This window comes from Sorex araneus, chromosome 3, assembly GCF_027595985.1.
Source record: "Sorex araneus isolate mSorAra2 chromosome 3, mSorAra2.pri, whole genome shotgun sequence".
Lineage (NCBI taxonomy): Eukaryota > Metazoa > Chordata > Mammalia > Eulipotyphla > Soricidae > Sorex > Sorex araneus.
Genome location: NC_073304.1, coordinates 195,246,697 through 195,272,346, shown reverse-complemented (window position 1 = coordinate 195,272,346; position 25,650 = coordinate 195,246,697). Strand labels below are relative to the sequence as shown.

Genomic DNA, 25,650 nt, shown 5'->3' with positions numbered 1-25,650 from the left:
CCGGGAAGGGATGGAAGAGAGAATGAAGCCTTGTCTGCTTTCCTTAGGCCGTGAGCCAGGGAACAATCTGTCCAGTACCGAGTATTTGAGGAAGAAGGGAAAGGAGGAGGGGCCAGCTTTGGCTCTAGATGCAGCAGGCGGTGTGTCTGTGTGGAGGGCACCCAGACAGGGCCAGGCCACCTCTCCCCTAACTTCCTCCGCCACCAAGAAAGACGACTCAGGACAGGGGAGAGCACTCAAGTTCTCGAATACCTGTTGTACACGCAGAAGCCTAGGCTCAATCCCAATCCCCAAAGCACAGTGGACCTCTGAGCACTGAGCTGAGACTAGTGCCCGAACACTGATGGGTATGGCCCCAGATCAAAAACAAAGAGAAGTGATTTGCAGTGTGCCTGAAGAAATACATTAAAAGTGTTTTATTCAAAAAATATTAAACATCGGTGGCTCCATGCCAATGGGTCTTGAGCCTGAAGAAATACATTAAAAGTGTTTTATTTAAAAAATATTAAACATCGGTGGCTCAATGCCAATGGGTCCTGATAGGAGGGTAAGGGGATATTGTAGGTAAAAAGGGATGAAATGGATTCCAGCTTTCGGTGTCCTAGTTCAGAAACTCCAGTAATTCTTGCAGCTCCTTGCATTCACCCACAACATCTGGGATGGAACACAGAGTCTGGGAAGAGAAGCAGAAAAGGCAGCTCAGGTTCACAGGCCAAGGCCCACGCTCACTGGCCCCAGGAAGCGCCACCTGACTTGAAGGGGAGAAAACAGTGGCCACGGAGAATGCGGCAGTTGCTGGGTTCCAGCGCAGGCTGGAAACAGAGCTCTGCTCACTGTACTCCCAGGGCCTGTCTCAGCTGCACCAGTTCCCTCCCTCATTTACCTCATAAATATGCTGTACAATGTCATCTAGTTTCTTTAATTCCTTTTCAGAGCGCCGAAGATTCTCTTCAAGGATGTTTCTCTAGAAAAAAAGAGATTCCCATAAATCCTTTGCTTTTTAAAAATAAACAAAAACAAGAGCATAGCTTGGGAGTCAAGGAGACTATTGTGGGTATACTAGAAGTGGTGGGAAATGGTCTTGGCACCCAGTCCTGTCATGGGAATTCTTTCTCTGGAGGGAGTGAGGAGGGGTGCCATACTCCATGATGCTGAGGGCTTACTCCTGGCTCTGCACTCAGGGATCACCACTGGCGGGCTCAGGAGGCCAAATAGGGTGCCTCGGATAAAACCCAGATCTGCCGTGTGCAGCAAGTGCAGTAACCACTGTACTATCACTCTGGCCCATCAGGAACTCTTACATGGCTCTGGAACTTAACCATGAGTTTTGCCTTCTCATTTTTCACCTCCAGGAACATCATCCTTAGCTTGTCCACCTGTAGATATGTCCAGGTCAGTAACGGCACAGGGCTCCCACCAGCTACCCATCTCCTTTGGTCAACTCTACATCACCTCTTGGGAGAGCCACACTTTCTCCTGGATCCAGCTAGTGGCCATAGGCTGACAATTGGGGTCCAGCTGGCCTGCCAGGGTCTCCCGGAGCACTTTAGTCTCTGTCTCTGCATGCCGAAGTGAGCGGGTGAGCTGCATCACCTCCTCTCTTAAGCTCTGGAATGAGAAAGGAGAGGTGTAGTCAATATCCTCAAAGACCCTCTTTATTTCTTTTTTAATCCCGTGTGGTGAACCAGGGTAGTCCAAGGGATGCAATTCCCATTGCGGCATCCTGGCTGCCAGTGACGCGGAAGACAGAGGCCAGACATCATGGTGTACGTACTATGAGCTCGCCACTATTGTCTATCTGTTCTAGGATCTTCTTGCTCTGCTGCTGTACCACTTCCTGGAGCTCCTTTTCATTCTGTGGAGTATAGAGCAGAAAGGAGAACTGGCTTCTTTGGAGAGAAATAATAAGGCACTTAAAAAAAAAAAAAGCCAGGGGCCAGGGTGCTTTTTTTTTTACCTTGGGTCACACCCACTGTTGAACAGGGGTTACTCCTGGCTCATGCATTCAGGAATTACTCCTGGCAGTGCTCGGGGAACTATACTGGATGCTGGGAATCGAACCCGGGTCAGCCGCATGCAAGGCAAATGCCCTACCGGCTGTGCCCAGCCCCAGGCCAGGGTGCTTTATACGGCTGGTAACAAGCTTGCCTGGCATGCAACCAACCTGGGTTCAATTCCTAGAACCATAAATGATCCCCTGAGCCTGGCCAAGAATGATCCCTAAGCACAGAGCCAGGAGTAAGCACCATGCACCACCAGATGTAGCACTTCCACCTGCCCACCCCCTGCACCCACCCCCCCAAGAAAAAAAAAGAAAGAAAAAGGTAAAAACAAAACAAAACAAAAACAGCTGGCCTCTTGCAGCCCTTGCCTGAATAGGACTTAAAAGTGTGACTGTGCTCATCTGAGGTGATAACCAACCGATAACACTATTTCTTCCTCCAGGGCTACTTGAGATAAGGTGCATTTCGCACAGAGTTCTGCTAGAGTTCCTGGCTGCTAGAGTTCCAGACTTCTAGGTCAGCCTGGGGAGATGGGTCAGCCCATAACTGATTCCCAAACATAGGAAACGTCTGACCCCAGAAGGGCAAAACTAGGGCAGTGGTTGGAAAATCCCCACCACCCAGATTCCTGGAGAGAAAACAGCTCCCAGTGGGCCAGCATAGATGGCCCAGTTCTTCATCGCCCCACTTCTAGGCCCCTCCTTCACCTTGTAGCGAATGCACAAGGCCTGGTTCAGCTTCTCTATCTCCGCTTCCTTGGCCTTCTGGGCTTCCTCATGTTGCTCTTCCTGAGCCTGCAGCTTTGCCTGTAGATCACAACTGAGGGAAGAATTAAGCATTATTTCAATTTCTTAGGGGCTGGCAAGGCCCCAGCATAGGGAACTGTCTCCTCTGATCTGCTGTCTCTCACCAGAACTGCATTACACGTACATGGTTTGCTGGAGAGTCCTGATGGCTTCCTCCTTAGACTCTTGCAGCAGGGAACACAGGCTCCAAAGCGCTACAGTACTGGCACCCACTTCTGCCAGACTCTTCTCCAGGTCTGGGGTCTCTGAAAGAGAAAGGTCCAGACAGAAACAGTCCTCAAGCCCTAGAAGGGGCAAGAGTGAAGCCAAGGATTTCTACAACTCATATCCATGGTCCCCACCTGCAGGATCTGAATGCCGGAACAAAAACATCACAGATCCCAAAAGGCAGAAAAGAAAATGAGCCCATGTAGAATTGAGGTTTTTAGAGCAAAGCACATCTCACTGCTACAGTCTCCGGTATCATCACTACCAGATCGAGAAATGAGGCAGGATCCCTGGAGCCCTTGCTAACCTGGAGGCTGAAGGGAAACCATGGATGCCACTCGGGTGAAAGCACTCTTGTCACTTCCAAGCAGGGGTATAGGTCCAGGAGCTGATTCTAGCGCTGAAACAAAAACCAGTCATAGGGTAAGGTCCCTCTGGTGAGCCAGTCAAGAGTCTGCCATAATGGAAGCAACGAGGGAGACATGGGCCTGCTGGGGGCATCTCAGTAAATGAAGGGGTCAGGAACACGGTCACTTTTCCCCATCCCTACACCCCAGCTTTAACCTTCATCTGCTGGACCTGCCACGCTGCTTCCCAAGATGGTGCTGTCAGTGGGTGGAGGGTGTTCAAGGGGGTACGCTGAGGCTGTATTTATCACGAGGGGCTCTGGTTCAGCCTATGGGCAAAGGAGAAAAAAAATATCAGCTTCTCTTCAGGGTAATTGTGATTTCACTGAATGCCCGGCTACTCACCGGCCATCTCCTCCAGAATTCTATTCTATTCTATCCTATCTTCCAGCTTGCTTTCTTTCTCCTTTCCCCAAATTTAATTCTCTCACTAAAGTAAGAAGGAAGAAGTAAAAAAAATCCAAAAACCAAATATGGGCTTGAGAGAGAGTACAGTGAGTGGGTAAGGAGCTTGCCTTCCACGTGCCCGACCTGGGTTCGATCCCCAGCATCCCATACAGTACCCTAAGCAATGCCAGGAGTAAACCCTGAACCCCTGAACATTGCCGAGTGTGACCCAAAAGCTATATAAAAAACAAAAATTTAAGGAAAGGAAAAAGAACCCAAATACTTCTTATAGTAAGTTCCCTTTTTAGATATGCTCTTTCAAAACAACTTAAAAGAAGAAAGAGGGCTAGAGAGCTAGCTCAGGGGGCTGAGAGCATGCTTTGCTTTTAGAGGCCCAGTTCCATCCCCTGCGCTGCGTGATCCCCTGAGCACCAACAGGAGTAACCACCACGACTGACCAGGCAAGGAGCTGCTGAGCTCTGCAAGGTATGGCCCCAAAACCAAAAAAAAAAGGAAATTTAAAAAGCTGGCATTTTGGTATAGTACAGCAGGTAAGTAAGTTGCCTTGCATGCAGCTGACCCAGGTTTGATCCCTGGCACCCCATATAGTCCCAAGTGCAAAGCCAAGAGTAACCCCCGAGTATTGCAAGGTGTGGTCCAAAACCAAGAACTGGGGCTGGAGTGATAATATAGTGGGCAAGGCACTTGCCTTGCCAGAGTCAACCCAGGTTCAATCCCCAGCAACCCATATGGTGCCCGGAAGCCCCACCAGGAGTAAGCCCTAAGCATAGCCAGTATGGCCCAAAACAAAACAAAAAGCCCTGAAAAACAAAAACAAACAACAAAAACATGTTGACATTTCTTGTCAATCATTTTCTGATGTCCGAGCCCATTATCGTCAGGCTTTTACCATATCATTCCATCAAATTCTCATAATTTTTTTTTTTAACTTTTTGGGTCAGGACTGGATCGACAGCACAGTGGGTAGGGCATTTGCCTTGCACTTGACCAACCCGGGTTCAATTCCTCTGTCCTTCTTAGAGAGCCCGGCAAGCTACCGAGAGTATCCCGCTTGCACAGCAGAGCCTGGCAAGCTACCCGTGGCATATTTGATATGCCAAAAACAGTAACAACAAGTCTCACAATGGAGATGTTACTGATGCCCGCTAAAGCAAATTGATGAACAAAGGGACTACAGTGCTACTTTCTGGATCATACCCAGCAGTGCTCAGGGGTTACTCCTGGCTCTGCACATATAAATTACTCCTGGCGGTGCACAGGGGACCATATGTGATATGGGCGATCGAACCCAGTCAGCCACGTGCAAGGCAAACTATCTCTTGTGAGAATCAAATTCTCATGATTCTTTTTTCCTTCTTTTCCCCCTTCCCTTCCTTTCGTAGTTTGTTGCTGCCATTGTTGTGCTGTGCAGAGACCACACACTCAGTTGTGATGCATACACACTCTTTCTTGTAGTGTGCTGAGTTTTTTTTGTGGTGCCAGGGATCTCACCAGCAAGGCCAGGGATAATACTAGAAGATGTGGGTTGATCCTGGGAACCAAACTCAGGGCCTCAAGGCCAGAGTTAGCTCAGAGGGTTAAGCACATGCTTCATATGCAGGAGGCCCTGGTTTGAAACCCAGCACTGCATGGCCATAAACTACCAAGAGTGACCCCTACGCACCACTGGCTGTGGCCCCCAAACCAGACCAATCCAAAACTCAAGGCCTCACATAAGCAAGGCAGACATTCCTCTTCCTCCTCTTCTTTTTTTTTTTTTTTTTTTGGGGGGGGGAGTGCGGTTATACCTAGCAGTATTCAGGGTTCAGGATTTACTCCTGGTTCTGTGCTCAGAGATCACTCCTGGTGAGGTTCAGAGGACCATGTGGGATGCTGAAGATCAAACCCAGGTAAGCTGCATGCAAGGCAAGCACCCTCCCTGCTATACTATCACTGTGGCCCCAAACAAGGCAGGCATTCTATCCTGAGTTACATGCCCAGGGCCTAACTTCTTAACTTTCAAATGCAATGAATACTTTGTAGCTTTTCTTTACCTGAGATCTTTTATAATCAGTGACTATATTGTTTTATTTTTCCATCTTTTGTTTTGAAGTCCAGTTGTGCTTAGGACTTACTCTTGGCAGGGCCACAGGGTACCAGAAGTAGTGCTGGAAATCAAACTGGGGTTTGTTGCGTGCAAGGCAAGCACCTTATCTGCTGCAGTATCTCTCAGGTCCTTCGTGTTCTTTTTGTTTTGCTTTGCTTTTTGGGTCATATCCAGCGATGTTCAGGGGTTACTCAAGGTTCTGCACTCAGGAATTACTCCTAGCTGTGCTTGGGAGGACTATATGGGATGTCGGGCATTGAACCTGGGTCGGTCACCTGCAAGGTAAATACCCTCCCCACTGTACAATTGCTCTAGTCCCCCTTCATGTTCTTCTTTCAGAAATTGAGACATGACTTTGCTCCCCTTCATCTTTGCTGCTTATTTCATTTCACTAACTACTATTCCTTCCTTAACTATTGTGTTCCTTGATGTTCAACCATGGCCTTAACACCCAAATCCATTCCCCAGGTGTTCTTGCCTCCAGAGTTCCCAGAAATCTATTTACTTCCACATGGTCCCTTCAATCCATCTCACTCACGTGATTTCTAGCCCTACCCCCCCATTCTCCAGATCCAAAGAGTCAATGGCCTATGAAAAATCTCCATTAATTCACCTGAAATTTAGTTTGTATTAAGGTGAGCTCACCATATTCTCCATTCCATCCTCCCAGTACCACCCAACTATTCTTCCTCCATTATGTACAATCTTTTGGCAGAGAGGCAATAAATTGTAGCATGCAGGCCAAATCTGGCATACTGCCTGTTTCTGTAAATCAGATTTCCTTGGAACACAGCCACATCCAGAGTGCGGCCACTCTTGGGCTATAGGGCAAAGCTGAACTGTTTAGACAGGGACTACAGGGCTTGCAAAAACTAAAAATCTAGAATCTAGCATGCTATAAGTTTTGCAATTCTAGAGAATGGCACTATCCTTCCAGCAATCAAGAGATCAGCACTCTTCCATCTTACTCCTATAGCAAACTAGTCATCAAATTCTATTGCTTCTACTTTTAAATATGTATTGAATTCATCAACCCAGCTCTTCGTTTCTTTTTTGCTTTTTTTTCCTTTTTAGTTTTTAGGTCACACCTGGTGGTGCAAAGGGATCATTATTCCTGATGCTCAGGAGACCATATGGGATGCCGGGAATCAAACCCAGGTCAGTTGCATGCAAGGCAAGCACCTTACCCACTGTACAATCACTCTAGTTCCTCCTTTCTATCCCTTCTACAATTTTTTTCTTGGGGGCGGGGGGGTTGGTACGAGGGGGCCAAACCTGGTTAAGGCTCAGGGGTTACTCCTGGCTCTGCACTCAGGAATTACTCCTGGCAGTGCTCATGGGACCATTTGGATGCTAGGGAGAGAATCCATCTCAGCCACATGCCAGGCAAGTACCCTACCCACTATACTATCACTCCAACCCTTCTATAATTTCCTTTAGTTCAAGCCTTCAAAATATAGCTTACCTGGGGCTGGAGTGATAGCACAGCGGGTAGGGCGTTTGCCTTGCACGCGGCCGACCCGGGTTCGATTCCCAGCATCCCATATGGTCCCCTGAGCACCGCCAGGGGTAATTCCTGAGTGCAGAGCCAGGAGTGACCCTTGTGCATCGCCAGGTGTGACCCAAAAAGCAAAAAAAAAAAAAAAAAAAAAAAAAAAAAAAAAAATATAGCTTACCTCCTTCTCCAGTCTCAGTTCCTTGTCAATTTTGTACCACATAATAACCATATAGAGTATAATTATAAGGAGCTGCTTCTTTTATGTTCACCCAGTAGTTCTAGCACCTAATCCAGGCCTGGGTACTAGGTAGTCATCATGAAAAACACATGCAGCACCTCTATAACTTTCAGATACTATTCTCTCTGCCCTAAGGATTCTTTTTTTCTTTCTTTCTTTGCTTTTTTTTTGACGGGTAGGGGCCAGACATGCTGGTGCTTCAGGGTCTTTCCCAGCAATGTTTGGGAGAGCATGTGATGCTGGGGTTGGACAAATACAAGGCCAGTGCTTTATTCCCTGTACTATCTCTCTGGTCCATGTGGGCTTTCTTATATACCCACCCCTGCCCTGCAAATTTCTAACCTGAAGACTGTTCAAAGATCCCTTGCTTTTTGACGATCTCCTCATTCTCAATACTAGAACTGATGCACCTTTCTACATGCTTCCACAGTGGTCCTCCACAAAGACCTCTATCATGATCAGAAGGAAAGATAACAAGTTTACATGTATCTTTCTTCCCTGCTACCTGTGAATTCGTTGGCATTTCATGTGTTCAACATACAACCAGGGAAGAGGATCGGATCATGAACATGTCCAGATTTCACGATCCAGGTTGTGTACTTAACTGCTACATAAACTAGTAAGCTCTCTATCCTGAAAGAGACTGGCCATTTAGTGTACACTGTGAGGAAGCCAAAGACACAAGGCCAGGCCTGGAGCAATAGTACAGTGGCTTACAATGCCTGCCTAGCAGGCATACAGTCCTGAGTACTGCCACATGCACCAGGCACAATCCTTGCAGCTCTGCTTTTTCAGCCTAGCAGCTCTGCTGTCTGTGAATCTGGAGCTGTGAGCAATTTCCAGTGGTACTGCAGGTAGAGGTGTATTAGCACCATACCTGGAGAGCAACAGTACAGTGGTTAAGGTGTTTGCCTTGCAAGAGGCAGACCTGAGCTCGATCCCTGGCATTCCATATGGTCTCCCATGTGCCAACTGTGATCCCTGAATGCAAAGCCAAGAGTAACCCTGAGCATTGCTGTGTGTGACCCCCAAAACCAAAATAAATAAATAAAAAGATGAGGGGGGAAGACCCCTGGGAAGCATGTGTGTGGGTACCACATGACCTCCAGTGAACACCACCTTAACTTGTGTGACTCAACTAGAATGTGAGTCCTATAAGCACATGTGCAAGCACCACAGGAGTGCAGGTCTCAGGGAGCATTGAGCACCGGATCTGAGTATGTGATCACTGCAATCTGACAGGCGACCCTCAGCAGGCACCTGTAATCCCCTGGTCACTGAGACAACAACAAAATCATCAACAACAACAAAGGGAAGGGCAAGGAAGCTGGGGAAAAAAAAGCAAACATAAATTCCACTTTCTTTAAAGAGTGTGTTTCCCAGACACAGTCTAGGAAAATGAACATAAAAGTAAAAGGAAAGTATGTTTTAAAGGAGATCGGAGTGTACATGACTTAGGAACAATTCAAAAAAAGGTGAATTAGGGAGGATTTTAATAGGAAAGGAAAAGGTATTTCCAGTTTAAATAGAAGAGAAAGGATGTGGCAACAACCCCAGTCTGGTTTTGAATGAAAATGGGATAAGAGTGCAGATGGTCTCTGGATGCAGTCAAGGTTTCATAATAGGAAGGTAAGAAACTGGAAGAAAAATTTCAACAAGATAGAGGTACTGAAGGCAACTGAGTGTCCACAAAGGTCACAGAGATGGGACAAGAACAGTTTTAGGAGGACCATACCACACAAGAAAGATACAATTAGGAGCTCTCTCAGTAAGCTACAGAGGGAAATTTCCTTAACTTCATTTAAAGTATCTCAAAAATGGGCCAGAGAACTAGCATGCGGACTAGGGTGATTGCTTTGCATACGGCCAACCCCAGCTCCATTCCGCACTACATGTGGTCCCTGGAGTACAGCCAGGAGTGATTCATGAGCAGAGTAAGCCCTAAGAATCATTGGGAGTGGAGGTATGGCACCAAAACAACGAAAAACCTCTATAGCTAGCATCAAATTTAATGAATGAAATTCCAAGATTTCCCTCTAAGATGAGGGATAAGATCCCTCTTATCACTCTTTTTTTGGGAGGTGAGGTGGAGGTCTGGGCCATACTCCCTAATGCTCAAGGTTACTCCTGATTCTGTGCTCAGGAATTACTCCTGGGGAAATCAAACCTGGGTCAGCTGCATGCAAGGCAAGTGTCCTACCTGCTGTACCCCGTACTGTACTGCTCTGGCCCCTTACCACTCCTTTTCTACACTGCAGAAGATAGAGGTTTTTGTTTGTTTGTAGGCCACACCCTGTGATGCTCAAGGTCACTTGTAGCTCTGCACTCAGAAGTTACTGATGGTGGTGCTGGGGGACCATATGGGATGTCAGGGATTGAACCCGGGTCGGCTATGTACAAGGCAACTGCCCTACTCACTGTACTATCACTCCAGCCTCTATAGTAGAGATTTTAGCTGCTATAAGCTAGACAAGTACTACTTATTAGAAAAGGAAATAAAAGATCAGAAAGCAAGACATGAAGTGTCTTTATACAAAGACACAACCGGAAGAGAAACGAAGCCCCCCCCCCATTCTACCTTTTCTTGTAGCTGTAGTTTTGTCTGCAGAAAGTCAGTCAGGCTCTGTAGCTGCTTAGTCAGCACCCCCAGCTCTTGGGAATACTGGCGTGTCTTCTCCAGTTCATGCTCCTGACTCTCTGCTATGATGTTGGCCAATTTAGCCCTGAAGTAAGGAACGGAAAAGAGGTCAAAGACACATGACCTTTGAACGTCTCTCCTAACCTCCCAGTGAACTGCATCTGCTGTGGGGAAGGGGTTCCTGGACTCGGTCACGATTCCCTTAGAGACCTGAGTTTCCAGAGGCATTCCTGGGAAAGGGGAGCACTGGGAGGACAGAAGGCAGAGCTCTTACTTCAGGTTCTCGACAGTGTCCTTGAGGTCCTCGCACTGTAGGCTGCGCTCCCGGAGCACCTCTAGCGTGGCCTTCAGCTGACACTCAATCTGCCCCAGCTCGAGGTGTGCAACCTGATTCTCTTGGTCTGCAAACTTGGGAGAATTGGAAAAAGCAGGGCAGGAGCAAAAGAAGAAAGAAGGGAAAATGAGCCCAAGCCCGAGGAACTGAGGCTTTTCTAATCTCAAAACTCACCTGACTACCACCAGGCCAGAGCCAAGCCAGCTGTCCTGCCCCCAGTTGTCCTATCCCTCCTTACCTCCAGGGTCTCCTTCAGGTCTTGAACTTCCTTGGCCAGGACAGCCTGCTGCTGCTGCAACTCTGCTTGAATTTGCTTTAGTTCCATCTCCTCCTTTTGCCACCTATGAGAGATGCTTAGAGTAGATCCTGTTTCAACCTATGTCCTTCGCACCTCCCACCACAACGATCTAAGGAGAACTCACTGAGCAGCCTGCTCCTCGTTGCTCTGGGTAAGCTGGCAGATCAACTCGTCCTTCTTGGCCAAGTCCTGAGCGCAGTGGGAGTGCTGACTGCCTAGCTCTTGCAACTGACTCTCCGTGCTGGAAAGAATCTGCAGCTGAGTCTGAAGATCTAGACCAAAAGCAACCAAAAGCAACTGTGTGTTCACCACGCTAAAACAAACCACCCTCTCTCCACTTCTACTCCAAAAGAAGTGCTCTCAGCTGTGAGATAGTATAGTGAGTAAGACAGTTCCCTTGTATGTGACCAACTCATTATTTTTGGGGGCAACTTCGGTTTAATCTTCAGCATCCCATATGGTAGCCCCCACCAGACATGAGTAAGCCCCAAGCACTGCCAAGTGTGGCCCCAAAACCAAAACAAACCAATACAAAACAAGTGCTCTCTCTGCCAGGGATGAGGCTTATTAGTAGAGTAGTAGAAGATACACATACACACAGAGACACACAGTAGAAGGTACACACACACACACACACACACGCTATAGAGAAGTGTTTTTCAGCTGGGACCATGAAGCCATATGGAATATCTAGAGGCTGCAAAAGAAAATGGCATAAATGGAGACCAACCAGTGACACGGGATGGAAACAAGGCTGGAAGCGGGTCACTGTTGGGAAAGACCGAGAAACATTACTCTTAGAGCACTCTCTCGCTCTGCCTCTATTCCCCGCGCCTTAGAGGGTATAATTACTTGCATAAATGCACACACGCATACCTGTTGCTAGGCGACTGTTTTCCAACTTTAGTTCTTCTATTTGGCTTTTGCAGTCCTCTAAATGAGCAGAGACTTGCTCCAGTTTCCTGGAAACCTAGCGGGAAAAAAAAGACAGTTTTTCTCCAATAGTTCCTCCTGAATCAAGAGTCTGAGCACTTAGTTTAGCCTTTTGGACAGGACAACAGACCATCTGGCTGCTAGGCAGAAACACTGCAGCAAATGAGGCTGGTACTCAGGGAAAAGTAGACACAGAAAAGAAAAATGGCTGAAGAAGGCACTGAAAGGCAGAAGAAATAGTTGGGAAGGTCACCTTACAAGGAAAGGAACTGGCTGGTCTCCACACCCACAGGACGGAAAGACAGGCCAAGGTGAGAAGCTGTAGAAACCATTGTTAGGCTTTCTAGGACTGGAGAAATAGTATGGAAGGTAGGACGCTCGTCTTACACACGGCTGACCTGGCTGACCAATGGGCATCCCCATTTGGTCCCCCGCGCATTGCTAGGAGTGATCCCTGAGTCCAGAGCCAGGAGTAAGATCTTAGCACCCCTAGATGTGGCCCCTAAACCAAACAACAAAGTTCTACTGCAGAGGAAGATGACCCAGGCCTAAACAGGACCCACTCCTGGCTTGTACCTGCTCTTTTTCCTCAATTGCGGTATCCCGTTCCTGCAGAGTCTGCCGGCTCTTAGCCATGAGTTTCTCTGTGAGCTCTCGAGACCGACTCAGCAGAGCCGTCCATGTCACATACTGCCAGGGGAAGCAAGCATGTCAGTTGAGCAAGGTCACTGAGAGAGCTGGCTGGGACTGAGGAGGTGGCAGGAGAGCCCCACATACTCACATCCAGCTGCATGGATATCCAGTCCTGATGCAAGACTTGGGTCAGACTTGCTGTCTGCTGAGCCAGCTGTTCTTGCTCAGTGTGAAGTCCCACCTACACAAGAAGGTGTGCCACTGTGGGCGTGTCCTCTCCCCAGATGAGAGCAAAGTGGAGGTCCATTACAAAGTCTCCTCCCAGAGTGTCAGCACAGACCGAGGCATGAAAAGACCCTCGAATTACCAGGTGAGTCTGGGTTTCCTTCAGAAGGCTGGCAGCCAGGTCCTGTTTGAGCTGGCCAGAGTGAGCACAGAAGGCCTCGAGCACTGTCTCTGCCTGCTTAGGGAAGAAGTTGCATAGACGTGGTGGGCAAAGGAGGGAAACAGAAAAAAAGAAAGAAAGAAGAGCCCACTAAGACCCTAACTGTCCACTACGCAGCAGAGAGCTCTGGGGCACACCATCTGAGTCTAGCTTACATGTGATTCTCCCAGGGAAAAACTTGCCCACACCAAGGAACGAAGGACTGACACCTTACCGAATCCCTGCCCGAGGGGGCAGTCTTCTCCCTGTGCTTTGCCTGCTCCTGCTCAGCTCTGAGGCTCTGGAGCCTTCCCCTCAATTTCTTCAACGCTTTAAAATAGGAGACCAAGTTTTCTGCACGTGGAGACTATAAAATAAGAACCAGCAGCCAGAGAGAATATCGTGGGTGCTTGCTTTGCATGCTGTCAACCTTGTTCCCTGCCTCCCACTCCCCCAACCCCCCCACCGAAAAAAAATCAGATGTTATGTCTAGCTCCATTTTTTGGCTTTCAGTTCTATCAGACACCTCTACGTTCATGTGTACTCTTACCTCCAGGCTCACAGTAGATTTATCTTCCTCTAAGTGCAACAGAGACAGGTGAAGTAATGATATCAACTCCTTTGACACCTGCACCCATGGCTTCTGTAGAGAGAAAGATGATTCGGCTGGGTTACATGAAGTCACCAAGCAAGAGATAGTGAGCAGGGGCTCTGAGGAGGAAAGTCATTGACCTCAATTTCAAGCCCCCTATGAGACACCCTTAAAGGTCTAGAGGGCTGGGAAGATACCACAAAGGGCAGGCGTGCATCCCGGCATCCTATAAGAATCTCCAAGCACTGCCAAGAGTAATTCTTGAGGGGCTGGAGCAATAGCACAGCGGGTAGGGCGTTTGCCTTGCACGCGGCCGACCCAGGTTTGATTCCAAGCATCCCATATGGTCCCCTGAGCACTGCCAGGGGTAATTCCTGAGTGCAGAGCCAGGAGTAAGCCCTGTGCATGGCCCGGTGTGACCCAAAAAAGCAAAAAAATAATAAATACACTAGGTATTATGAAGTTTATAAATGATTCATAAGGTAGAGTGAGCTCAGTATTTTCTTAGTTGCATATAATTTACTGTGTTCTAAAACCTTTTTAGGGACCAGAGTGATAGTAGAGCAGCTAGGGCATTTGCCTTGCAAATGGCCAATCTGGGTTTAATCCCTGGCATCCCATATGGTCCCATGATCACTGCCAGGAGTAATTTCCACATGGGATGGAGGGGAATAAGGCTGAGGGGTCAGGAATGTGACTCAGCACAGGCCTTGCCCTGTTTGGTCCTGAGACTAATCCCAGCACCACCCCACAGGAACAAGTGTAATCTCTGGCATCACAAGTATGATTAAAAAAAAGGATGAACAACAAGAAAAGGATAAGCCAATTTATATTATACCCTCTTGGCAAAAGACAACATTTTCAGCATTATCTATTGTACTCTTTGCTATTTTGTCAGAAGAAAATGGCCTTTTGTTGTTTCAAATTGCATTTCTTTGCTTATAATGAAAAGTATTGCTACTCTTTTCAATTCTGTCTGTTCATTATCTTGGGGGAAATAAATATCTTAAGTGTATTATATAGAGCAGGTTAAGTGTTTTCAGAGGCAGTTAAGCCATGAAAATGACTTTCTAGTTGGAGAAAAGAAGGGAGTTGTCACTGCTTTCAAAGGTAGTCATCATCTGAGAAAAATACCTACTGTTGGAACAAGTGTTGAGTCACCATTCTCAGTCTGGATGTGAAGAGGCAGCTCTCTTGGTGTTCATGGCTCCCTGAACCAACACTATAATCATCATTTCCTACTGTGCCGTGCAGTACAGCACAGAGTACCTCATGCACCCTGTACAGAGACCACATACTGCTCAGAGCTGGGCAGTCAGGCAAATAATAAGATGTGTGAAGGTTTAGTCAAGTGGTAAGGATGTGGAACTGGAATAGGGATAGACTAAAAAAAAAGTGCAGTAATTTCCCATCTTGATTCTGCTTCAGGGGCATCCACAGGATCTGGCAAGCTTAAGAAAAGGATACAACAGGGCTGGAGTGATAGCACAGCGGGTAGGGCGTTTGCCTTGTACACCGCTGACCCAGGTTCGATTCCCAGCATCTCATATGGTCCCCTGAGTGCCACCAGAAGTAATCCCTGAGTGCAAAGCCAGGAGTAACCCCTGTGCATCGCTGGTGTGACCCTCCCCCCAAAAAAAAGAAGAGGGTACAAGGCAGAACTGGAGCAATAATACAGAGGGTAGGGTGTTTGCCTTGCACGCAGCTGACCTAGATTTAATCCCCAGCACACCATGCGATACCCGGAGCCCTGGCAGAACTGATTCCTGAGCTCAGAGGCAGGAGTTAGCCCTGGGCACAGCTGGGTGTGGTCCAGAAATAAGAAAAAGAAAGAAAAGAGATAAAAAGGAGCAAACATGTAGCTGTCCAGTTTTGCCAGCACAATTTGTTAAACATGCTTTCCTTGCTCCACTTCGCCTTTTTTGCTCCCTTATCAAAGATTAGATGGTCATATATTTGGGGGGATGTGTCAGAGTATTCAACCCTGTTCCATTGGTCTGCGGCTCTGCCTTTGTTCCAGTACCAAGCTGTTTTAATGACTACCGCTTTGTAGTAGAGTTGGAAGTTGGGGAGGTTGATTCCTCCCATTTTCTTTTTCCCAAGAATTGCTTTAGCTATTCGTGGGGGCTTATTGTTCCATATGAATTTCAGGAGCACTTGCTCCATTTCTTTGAAGAATGACAAGGGTATCCCTATAGGGATCGCATTGAATTTGTACAATGCTTTGGGGAGAATTGCCATTTTGACAATATTAATTCTTCCAATCCATGAGCAGGGGATATTTTTCCATTTCCTCATGTCTTCTTTTATTTCCTGAAGTAGCGTTTTGTAATTTTCATTATACAAGTCCTTTACCTCCTTAGTTAAGCTGATTCTGAGGTATTTGACTTTTTGAGGCACAATTGTGAACGGGATAGCTTTTATCATGTCGATTTCTTCTCTCTCACTATTTGCATATAAGAAAGCCATGGACTTTTGGGTATTGATTTTATAGCCTGCAACTTTACTATACGAGTCTATTGTTTCTAGGAGTTTCTTGGTAGACGTTTTAGGGTTTTCTAAGTATAATATCATATCATCAGCGAATAGTGAGAGCTTGATTTCTTCCTTTCCTACCTGAATGCCCTTAATATCTTTTTCTTGCCTAATCGCTATTGCAAGTACTTCCAGTACTATATTGAACTGAGAAGTACAAGTTGGCAACGATGCAACTTCTGGCAGATATCTCTCTGGACTTAGTTACTAAAATACTAAATTACAGAAACCCAAAACTGAGAGGCCGCTAAGTGTAGTCACTCGACCTCATATCTCTTCATCCTCAGCAATGGAAAACAAATTATCTAATGCTTCCTTTTCAGCAGGTCTGACTTTAGGGGAGAGACTCTCCAAACAATAATAGTGAGTTTTGTTGAAATATTGTATGCAATCAAAGTGAAAGTAAAGTGAAATTTATTAGTTACACAGGCGGGGGGGGGGCTTAGGGTGGGGGGGGCTAGGGGCGTGGGGGGGTTAGGGGTGTGAGGGGGCGGGGTGGAGCTATACTGGGATTCTTGGTGGTGGAATATGAGCACTGGTGAAGGGATGGGTGTTAGAGCATTGTATAACTGAGATTTAAACCTGAAAACTTTGTAACTTTCCACATGGTGACTCAATAAAAAATTTTAAAAAAAAATTTAAAAAAAAAAAAGGAGCAAACACAGAAGAGAAACTGAGCCATCAGGGGAATGAAGAACTTAGGATTTCCAGAGTTACTGGCAAAAGACAAAGTCAACATTTTAAGTCTATTTTCTTCTCATCTTCTCTTGTTCTTTTTCTCATGGTGCCAGGGATCAAATCCAGGGCCTCACACATGCCACGCATAAGAGTCTTCTTCTTTCCTTACTTAGGCACCTAATTTACAACACGGATAACAGCAATGTTTCCAGTACACAATGCTGCTATCCCAAAATTGCCATCAGTGTGTGGGCATCTCTCCATCATCATTTCTAGGTCCCCTCTCACTTTCCTTCCCACCTTTAGTAAAATCAATACTATCAGCACTCTGAGTTTGCTATCCTTAGCCATTTTTTATTCCTTTACTATCTTTATTTAAAAAAAAAATGGGGGTCATTTTGGGGGGTCACATCCAGCAATCCAAAGCCTTGCTATTGGCTCCGAGTTCAGTAATTACTCCTGGCAACGCTCAGACGAATCATATGGGATACCAGGAATCAAACCCAGGTTGGACATGTGCCAGACAAGTGCCTTACCTGGCCCCTATTACTTTACTGTTTCTTTGTACTTTGCATGAGAGATCATTTGTTCTTTGACTCATTTCAGGAGGCATGATAACCTTCCGTTCCAAGTTGTAGCAAACTGCAGGATTTCAGCTTTTCCTGTATCTGATAGTACTCCTTTGTGCATATATACCACAATTTCTTTATTCAATTATCTGTTTTGCAGTGTTTCCAGATCTTGGCTATTGTAAACAGTGCTATAATGAACACAAGGACAAGTATCATTTCAAATGAATGTTTTTTGTTCCTGGTAAGGATGCCAAGTACTATTGCTGGGTTGGTCATATGGAAATACAATTCCCTTTTGAGAAGTCTCCACACTGCTTTCCGACTTCTGAACTAAATGACACTCTCACTAAGAGTGAATGAGGGTTCCTCTCTTACACATTCCCGCAAGCTTGAAAATATTTTCAACCAATAGAAGGTCTCTAGGTGGACTAGAGCAATAGTACAGCAGATAGTGCACACACCTTGCACGTGGCTGACCTGGATTCGATCCCTGGCATCCCAAATGGTCCCCCGAGCCCACCAGGAGTAATTCCTGAATGCTGAGAGCCAGGAGTCTTTTTTTTCTGACCTTTGGGTCACACCCAGTGATGCTCCTGGCTCTGCACTCAGGAATTACTCTTGGCGGTGCTCAGGGGACCATATAGGGTGCCCGGGATTGAACCTAGGTTGGCTGCATGCAAGGCAAATGCCCTATCTACCATGCTATCATTTCAGCCCTTAATTTCTTTTTCTAACACAATTCCCTTCCTCTCTTGGCCTGTGTTGTCTCTGAGTTCTATACAACAGTGTCCTAAAACTGTTTTCCTCTTACATATCCAACAATAATTTTGTTTCGTCTTGGGGTCACACCCATAAGTGCTCAGAGGCTATTCCTGGCTCTGTGTTCAGGAGAGATCCTTGGTGGTACTCAGAACACCATATGTGGTGCTGAGATTCACAATAGGGACAACTGCATGCAAGGTAAAGACCTTACAAAAATTGTGTTTGTTCATTTTTTGTTTTGTTTTGTTTTGTTTTTTGCTTTTTGGGTCACACCCGGCCATGCACAGGGGTTACTCCTGACTTTACACTCAGGAATTACTCCTGGCGGTGCTCAGGGGACCATATGGGATGCTGGGAATTGAACCCGGGTGAGCTGCATGCAAGGCAAACGCCCTACCCGCTGTACCATTGCTCCAGCCCCTACAATAATTTTGAAAGGCTAAATATCCCTGCATCCCGTATGGTCCCTGAGAACTGCCAGGAGTAATTCCTGAGCACAGAGCCAGGAGTAAGCCCAGAGCCACACTGGTATGGCCTCCAAATAAAAACAAACAAACAAAGAAGAATGGAGAGGCAGAGCAACAATACAGCCGCCTGACAGGGTGTTTGGCTTATAAGAGTCCAACCCAGATTTGAATCTAGGTATCCCATACTGTTGCCAAGCATAGCCAGGAATTATTCCTGAGTACAGAGCCAGATTAACCTCTGAGCATCACCAGGTATGACTCCCACCCTCTCCACCCCTTCTCCCCCCAACCCCCCCACACAAAAGGAATGGCAGAAATATCACCCAATTCTAGGTTATCCTTTGGAAATACATGCCAAAATACTCCAAGAGTTTTTCCCCAAGAGTTTTAAGGATTCAATGACATAAACAACCTTTTTTGTGGGGGAGATAGGGAAGCCACACTCAAGAGGGCCTAAGAGCTTCTCCCAGCTTAGTGCTCAAGATACAGTGCCAGGGATCAAACACGGTGGCTTCTGCACTCAGAGCATGTGCTCTCGCCCTGAGTCTCAGGTTCTCAGACATGCAAGGCAAATTCTCCACTGCTGAGTAATATTCCTTACTTTAATGTTGCTGAAGGCAAACAAAAATGATGTGCTCTAAATTCATTACCAAATTTCGTTTTCTTAGCAAGTCCACATTTTCTCTGCTTGTTTTGGGGCCACACCCAGTTGTACTCAGGGTTTTGTTGTGTTTTGTTTGGGGGCCACGCACAGCAGTGCTCAGGACTTACTCTCGCTCTACTCAGGGATCACTCATGGCAGAGCTCAGGGGACCATATGGGGTGCCAGGAATCAAACCAGAGTCACTTGCATACAAGGCGAACATCCTCCCTGCTGTACTATGTCTCTGGCCTCTGTGCTCAGGGTTTACTCCTGGATCTGTGCTCAGTGGTCACTCCTGGAGGACTTCAGGGAACCATATGGGGTGTTGGGGCTTGAACCCAAGTCAGCCGCATGCAAGGCAAGTGTGTTACCCTTTGTACTAACATTCCAGGTCATGTATGCTCTTCTTTAGTAAAGTGGGCAAGGGCAATTAATAAGGGGGGCATAGGAAGAAAAAATGTTATTGGTACACTGAAAGATGAGAATCTAGAAGACGGTATCTTTAAAACTTTCCTTATTTGGGGCTGGAGCAATAGCACAGCGGGTAGGGTGTTTGCCTTGCACGCAGCCGACCTGGGTTCGATTCCCAGCATCCCATATGGTCCCCTTGAGCACTGCCAGGAGTCATTCCTGAGCTCAGAGCCAGGAGTAACCCCTGTGCATCGCCGGGAGTGACCCGAAAAGCAAAACAAACAAAAAAAAAAAAAAAACAAAAAAAACCAAAAAGCTTTCCTTATTTGTGGGCAGAGATAAGGCACTTGCTATAACCAAAGAAGTTTCAGCTCTAAGGATTTTCTAGGTCCTCAGCTGTTACACAATGAGCCTTTGGTTAAGGAGTGTCTTTGAATGACTGCAGGATCAATTCTATAAGAACATGTCCAATGGGATTGTCCAGCCTTGAGGGGGCACCTTCTTACCCCACCGGAAGTGTCCGTCTGTGTGCTGCTGTCCTGAACTGCAGGGCGCGCAGTCAGGTGGCTCTTCCACTCCTGCAGCTGGCGGGAGAGAACCTCCAGAATGACAAGAGAATTCAGCAAGTTATCTTCCAGATCACGTCGAGATAAGGCTGTCAGATCTGGAGGATGGCTGCAAAAGGGAAAGACAAACATAAGGAGAGAGAGAGGGGGGAAGGAAGGGAAGTGGCAAGTCCAGGTTACTGGCATCCAGGAGCCGCAGGAGAGAGGAGACTTACCCCCGCAGGAAGGGCTCTGCCTCGGAAGCACTGTCCTTGGTGCCTACCACGCCCGCCTGGGATGTGTCAGAACTCTTCTCTTGTTGTGCCGGGGGAGTAAACCAAGTTCCCATGGAGCAAGTGGAAACAGGGGTCATGGCGGTCGCAGCATCCCGAAGAACAGAAGGAAAAGACCGGGACACGCTCTGACGGAGATTTTCCAGCATGACTGAAGTATTTACCCCTTTTTCCAGCCAAGCCAGTGGGGACAGCCAAGGTTCTGTATCAGAGATAAGACACCGACTAGCATCTTCCACTGTGGGGTCGTGAGCTGCCTGGGAGTCCCTATTTCCTGGCTGTGGGGACAGCCATGTGCATGGAATATCTTCGCCATCTGAGACCAGTGCCTGATCTCCCAATTCGGCAGCCTCGGGGAGCATGGGAAAGCTTATTTCTTTTCCCTCCATTGCTCTGTGCTCTGCAGTGTCTTCTCCAGGGACCTCAGAACTTGCAGGAAAATCTGCTGCTAAGGCAGTTGAAGGGGAAAGCCAGAGTGTGGAGGAAGGCAAAAAGACATTATTTCCAGAAGGGACTAAGTTCTCAGGCTCAATGTCAGCTCCACCGCTCTTTGGCTTTTCCTCGGAGTCCAGCTGCTGCTCTGAGCACAGGCTTGGTGGACACTCTGAGATCTGGGATGGAGGATCCTGCAATGCAGGTTTCTCAGCAATGGAAGAAACAACTTCTGGAAAAAAACTGTCTTCTATGGAAGGTGCAAGCCCACTTCCCAGCAGATCTCCTGGCTGCAAAAGTTCATCAAGAGAGATGTTAATTGTCTCTGCCAGGGAATCGAAGTGGGCCTCGTGTATAATGTCTTGCTGGCCACCCTCTGCAGAAGGTACAAAGACCATGGTTTTGATCACTTCATTGTACAGTGCTTCCTCAAATACTGGGGAAATAGAGTTGGTTTGGGGAATCTGAGAGATGTGCGGCTCATCTGACAGAAGTTGATGAGGTTCCTGCCACTCTGAAGGGTGACTGAATGGTTCTGAAGGGGACTCTATCCTCTTGGTATTTACAAAATCCAGGGTAGATGAGTGTTTGCTGTCTTCCTGCCAAAGAAAACAAAAGTAGTTGACTAAGGCAGTCAATTCCAGCTTCCAACATGCAATTATGGGTGCAGGATTCTGTGTAAACTCAAAAAAGAAAGATTCATTACTTCTAAGTTTAGGTAAGCACTTAGCTAAGACTTGCTACTCACTACAGATAACCATCACAGGGAGAGAATAGCTGGAAAGCCATTGTAAGTCCATTGTAGGTTATTCTTTTGGCTTTTGGGTCCCACCTGGCAGTGTTCAGGGGCTACTCCTGGCAAGGTGCTCAAGAGACCATGCAATACTAGAGAATGAACCCAGGACTCCTACATACAAAGCATGCAACAATCCATCCCACTAAGCAATTTCTCTAGCCCCAAGTTTGGGTTCCCCTAAGTGAAGCAGCCTCCAATATAAACAAGGCTGAGATCATCTATACATACCCTAGGGAGATACTACCTTGAATATCCTACACTTCTCCAGTCCTAATTCCAACACTAGGGGAATGGGTAGAAGGAGCCCTTATGCTAAAGCTCTGTCAGAAGATAGTGTTGGCACAAGATTTTCTCCCTTCTGCAACAGATGAGTACCAGAATTAGAGAGCACATGGTCATGGACCCAAGGGCAAGAGGGAAACATCAATCTGAGCCAGACATCTAATCTTCCTGGCTCACAGAACTGCGGGCATCCGGAACACAGAGGTCAATCCCCTCAACCCTTGGGATTTCAAAATCTGTAGCTGCTATAGCAGAGAACGAAGAGCAAATAACTTCCTCTGGAGGTCCCCAGCCATACAGCCCTCTGCCCAGCAGCAGAACTCCAGCTGAAGTAAGTGGCTCCCTAAGGCTCTGCTCAGAAGGGTTCACCCTGCCCCCACACAAAGAGAAGAGTGAAAACAGAATTAAACTATGATGTCCTGGGGCCCTAGCGATAGTACAGCAGGTAGGCCTTTGTCTTATCTTGCACGCAGCCAACCTGAGTTCAATCCAGGGCATCCTGTATGGTCCCCCAAGCCCCATCAGGAGTGATCCCTGAGCACAGAGCCAGGTGTAAGCCCTGAGCACTGCCGGTTTAGCTCAAAGCACAAAAAAGAAAAAAAAGTCAGAAATATTCCTCAAGTTGTAGAGTGCGTGCCTTGCAGGAACAAGAGAAAGGTTATGGAAGCTAACAGCTAAATAGAGGTCTGGGCACTCAGTGGATTTCCTCTAACGAACGGAGGGCATCTCTCTGTTGGCCTGAATAGCTGTAAGTGGATGTCACCGAGGAAGAGAGTTTATTATCATGATTAATTACGTTCCAGCCCCGGCCCTCTGTTCCTCTGAGCTCTCCGCCTCGGCAAAGAGCCCAGTTGAGAAGCCGGCCAGGCGAATCTCACCTGCGGTCCCAACTTGCACAGGGATGGGGACAGCGAGGAACCTGTGGGGGACTTTTTTCCGGAGCTGGTGAGGGCACTGGGCTGTAGCATAAGCTCTCGAAGAGGAGTCCTCCCTGCTGGTTTTCCCTGAGAAAAAAAGACGTGAGCGCGTAAAAAATAAATACATAAATAACCCAAACTGCAGGTCTGTCTTTCGTTCCTCCCTAAGGAGCAGACGGGCGCTGCCAAAAGGAGACCCCGGCACACACGAGCTGGAGCTGCGGGACCCCCAAGGCTCCGCACGGCCCCGCCCAAAGGACGCAGCTTTTCCAGTACATCCGGCGTTTACCAGCGCCCCCGCCCTGGAAGCTCCCGCTCGGCTCTTTCTCCGCCGCTCACCGAAGGCGAGACGCTCATGTTGAGTTTTTTCACCCGCCACATCTTCCACGCGAGACGCGGGCAGATCAGCTGCCCGCCTCACAGGCCGCCGCCATGTTGGCCCGCCGTCTGTTTGAACCCGCGCCGCGCTTCCTGATTGGCCGCCGTGGGGAGGAGGGCGGGGCCGCGGCCGGCGCGCGGCCGGCGGGTGCTCGCGCGCCCCGCAGAGGTTCCGCCCCCCTCGGCTCTCCGTCGCCCTAGCCGCCGGGGCTCTGCGCTCAGCATCCGCGCCCGGGGGCTACCACCGCGCCTGGGGGACGGTACCCCCGGAGCTGGGGGACCCGGCGAGCCTGTACTTCCTGCTTCCGCTAAGCCTCCCTCTTACACTGTGAAAAACAAAAACAAAACCCAACGGTTTCCGTGGCCGGGCTTGGGAAATTTCTCCCCAGGTGTGTCAGTTACCTAACCAGAGAGGCGCGGGGAGTCGGGAAGCGAAAGGTGAATGGAACTTTTTGGCCTCAAGCTTGATGGCTCCCTAGCCCATCGACTGAGATGCAAGCGGTGAGGATCTGACCCTCCTCGTAGATTCTGGTATTTTTGTTTGTTTGTTTTTTGTTTTGTTTTTTTGGGTCACACTTGGCAACGCACAGGGGTTACTCCTGGCTCTGCACTCAGGAATTAACCCTGGCGGTGCTCAGAGGACAATATGGGATGCTGGGAATCGAACCCGGGTCGACCGGGAGCAAGGCAAACTATTGCTCCTGCCCGGATTCTGGTATTTCCGATAGTTCCGGGTCAAGGTGGCGGCGGCGGCGGCGCAGGAGCCAGCGCCGGAAGGACAATTTTTTTATTCTGGTATTTTCTTGGGGCTTATTCAGGGCCTGCAACAATTTACTGGAAGAGTAGTTAAACGTGTATTAAGCATTTATGACTTACGGGGCACTATTAACTCCTTTAATCCCCATAAAGATGTATCTAAGAAGTATATAGGTATATAATTTATAAGTATATTAAAGATTTCATTTTACAGACGGAGGAACTGAGTCTCAGATAATGTCTTTGGCCCAATGCCCCACAGGTAGTAAAAGACAGAAGATTCCAACCCACATTTGTGACTTCAGTCCTATTTCTTTATATGGAAAATCAGGTGACACTGATTTTTGGGAATAGCTTAAAGGTAAAGATTCAGAGTTATAGTTATGATAAAAATGTGTTCCTTAGAACATCCACTGCAACTTACTTTGTTTGTTTTTGGGCCACACCCAGCAGTGCTCAGGGCTTACTCCTGCCTTGTGCTCAGTATCACTCCTGGCAGGTTTGGGGGACTATATGGGGTGCTGGGGATCAAAGCCGGCTCAGCAGTATGCAAGATAAGCACCCTATCTGCCGTATTATCATGGTCCCTAAACTTGTCTTAATAAATTTGGAGAAGACAGTAATTTGGAACTATAAATCTTATCAACTGCAGAACTCTCAGATTTATCTAGAATTATCCAGTACTACAATAGCCTCTATCTGATTATTAAACACTTCAAATGTAGCTAGTACAAATTGAGATATGCAGTAGGTGCAAAATACAAAGTGGATTTGGGGGCTGGAGATAGAGGTTAGTAGGTATGGTGTTTGCCTTGCACGTGGCTGACCTGGATTCCATCTCTGGCGCCCTATATGATCCCTCAAGCACTGCCAGAAGTCAATTTCTGAATGCAGAATGAGGAGTAACCCCCTAGCATAGCTAGTAGCACTGTAGCACTGTCGTCCCGTTGTTCATCAGTTTGCTCGAGCGGGCACCAGTAACGTCTCCATTGTGAAACTTCTTGTTACTGTTTTTGACATATCTAATACGCCACAGGTAGCTTTCCAGGCTCTGTTATGTGGTCAGGATACTCTAGGGCCCAAAACCAAAATCAGAGCCTCCCCCCAACAAAAAAAAGTTGATTTTTTGTTTTTTTTTTTTTTTTTTGCTTTTTGGGTCACACCCGGCGATGCACAGGGGTTACTCCTGGCTCATGCACTCAGGAATTACTCCTCGCGGTGCTCAGGGGACCATATATATGGGATGCTGAGAATCGAACCCGGGTTGCCCACGTGCAAGGCAAACGCCTTACCAGCTGTGTTACTGCTCCAGCCCCCCAAAAAAGTGGATTTTAAAGATAAAAATAATAAAAAAGTGGGAGTACAACCAGAGAAAATACAGCATGGAAAGCACTTACTGTTCTATCCCCTGCTGCACTGCATATGACTTCTTGAGTACCGCCAGGAGTAATATCTGAGTTCAGAGCTAGGAGTGAGCTCTAAGCACCACTGGCTGTGGCCCAGAACAACAACAGAAGTCAGAGGGAAAAACCAAATTGATGTTGAGGCCAGAGAAGTTGGTACAGGTGGTAAGGCACTTTAGCAGCAACTTTGGTCTGATCCCTGGCACCACGTATGGTTCCCTGAGGATAAGAAATCACAGCACAGATCTGGAAATAGTCACTGAACACAGACCAGG

General features: G+C 47.5%; 1 protein-coding gene across 1 annotated transcript; it reads right to left on the bottom strand.

Moving 5' to 3' along the window:
• Nucleotides 1–400: 400 nt before the first annotated feature.
• SPAG5 (sperm associated antigen 5) lies at nt 401–23,478 on the bottom strand. The gene is made up of 23 exons (XM_055132347.1): nt 23,178–23,478; nt 22,800–22,925; nt 20,355–21,442; nt 20,080–20,248; nt 13,464–13,556; nt 13,149–13,280; nt 12,857–12,952; nt 12,638–12,730; nt 12,433–12,546; nt 11,800–11,893; nt 11,048–11,195; nt 10,864–10,966; nt 10,566–10,699; nt 10,232–10,376; nt 3,581–3,692; nt 3,324–3,416; nt 2,934–3,054; nt 2,711–2,822; nt 1,775–1,855; nt 1,453–1,608; nt 1,302–1,376; nt 884–964; nt 401–673 (listed from the first exon to the last, which is right to left on the bottom strand). Exons 1-23 carry the CDS (start codon nt 23,217–23,219, stop codon nt 602–604), a joined length of 3,480 nt encoding a protein of 1,159 aa, XP_054988322.1. The 5' UTR covers nt 23,220–23,478; the 3' UTR covers nt 401–601.
• Between the last annotated feature and the right edge of the window lie 2,172 nt (nt 23,479–25,650).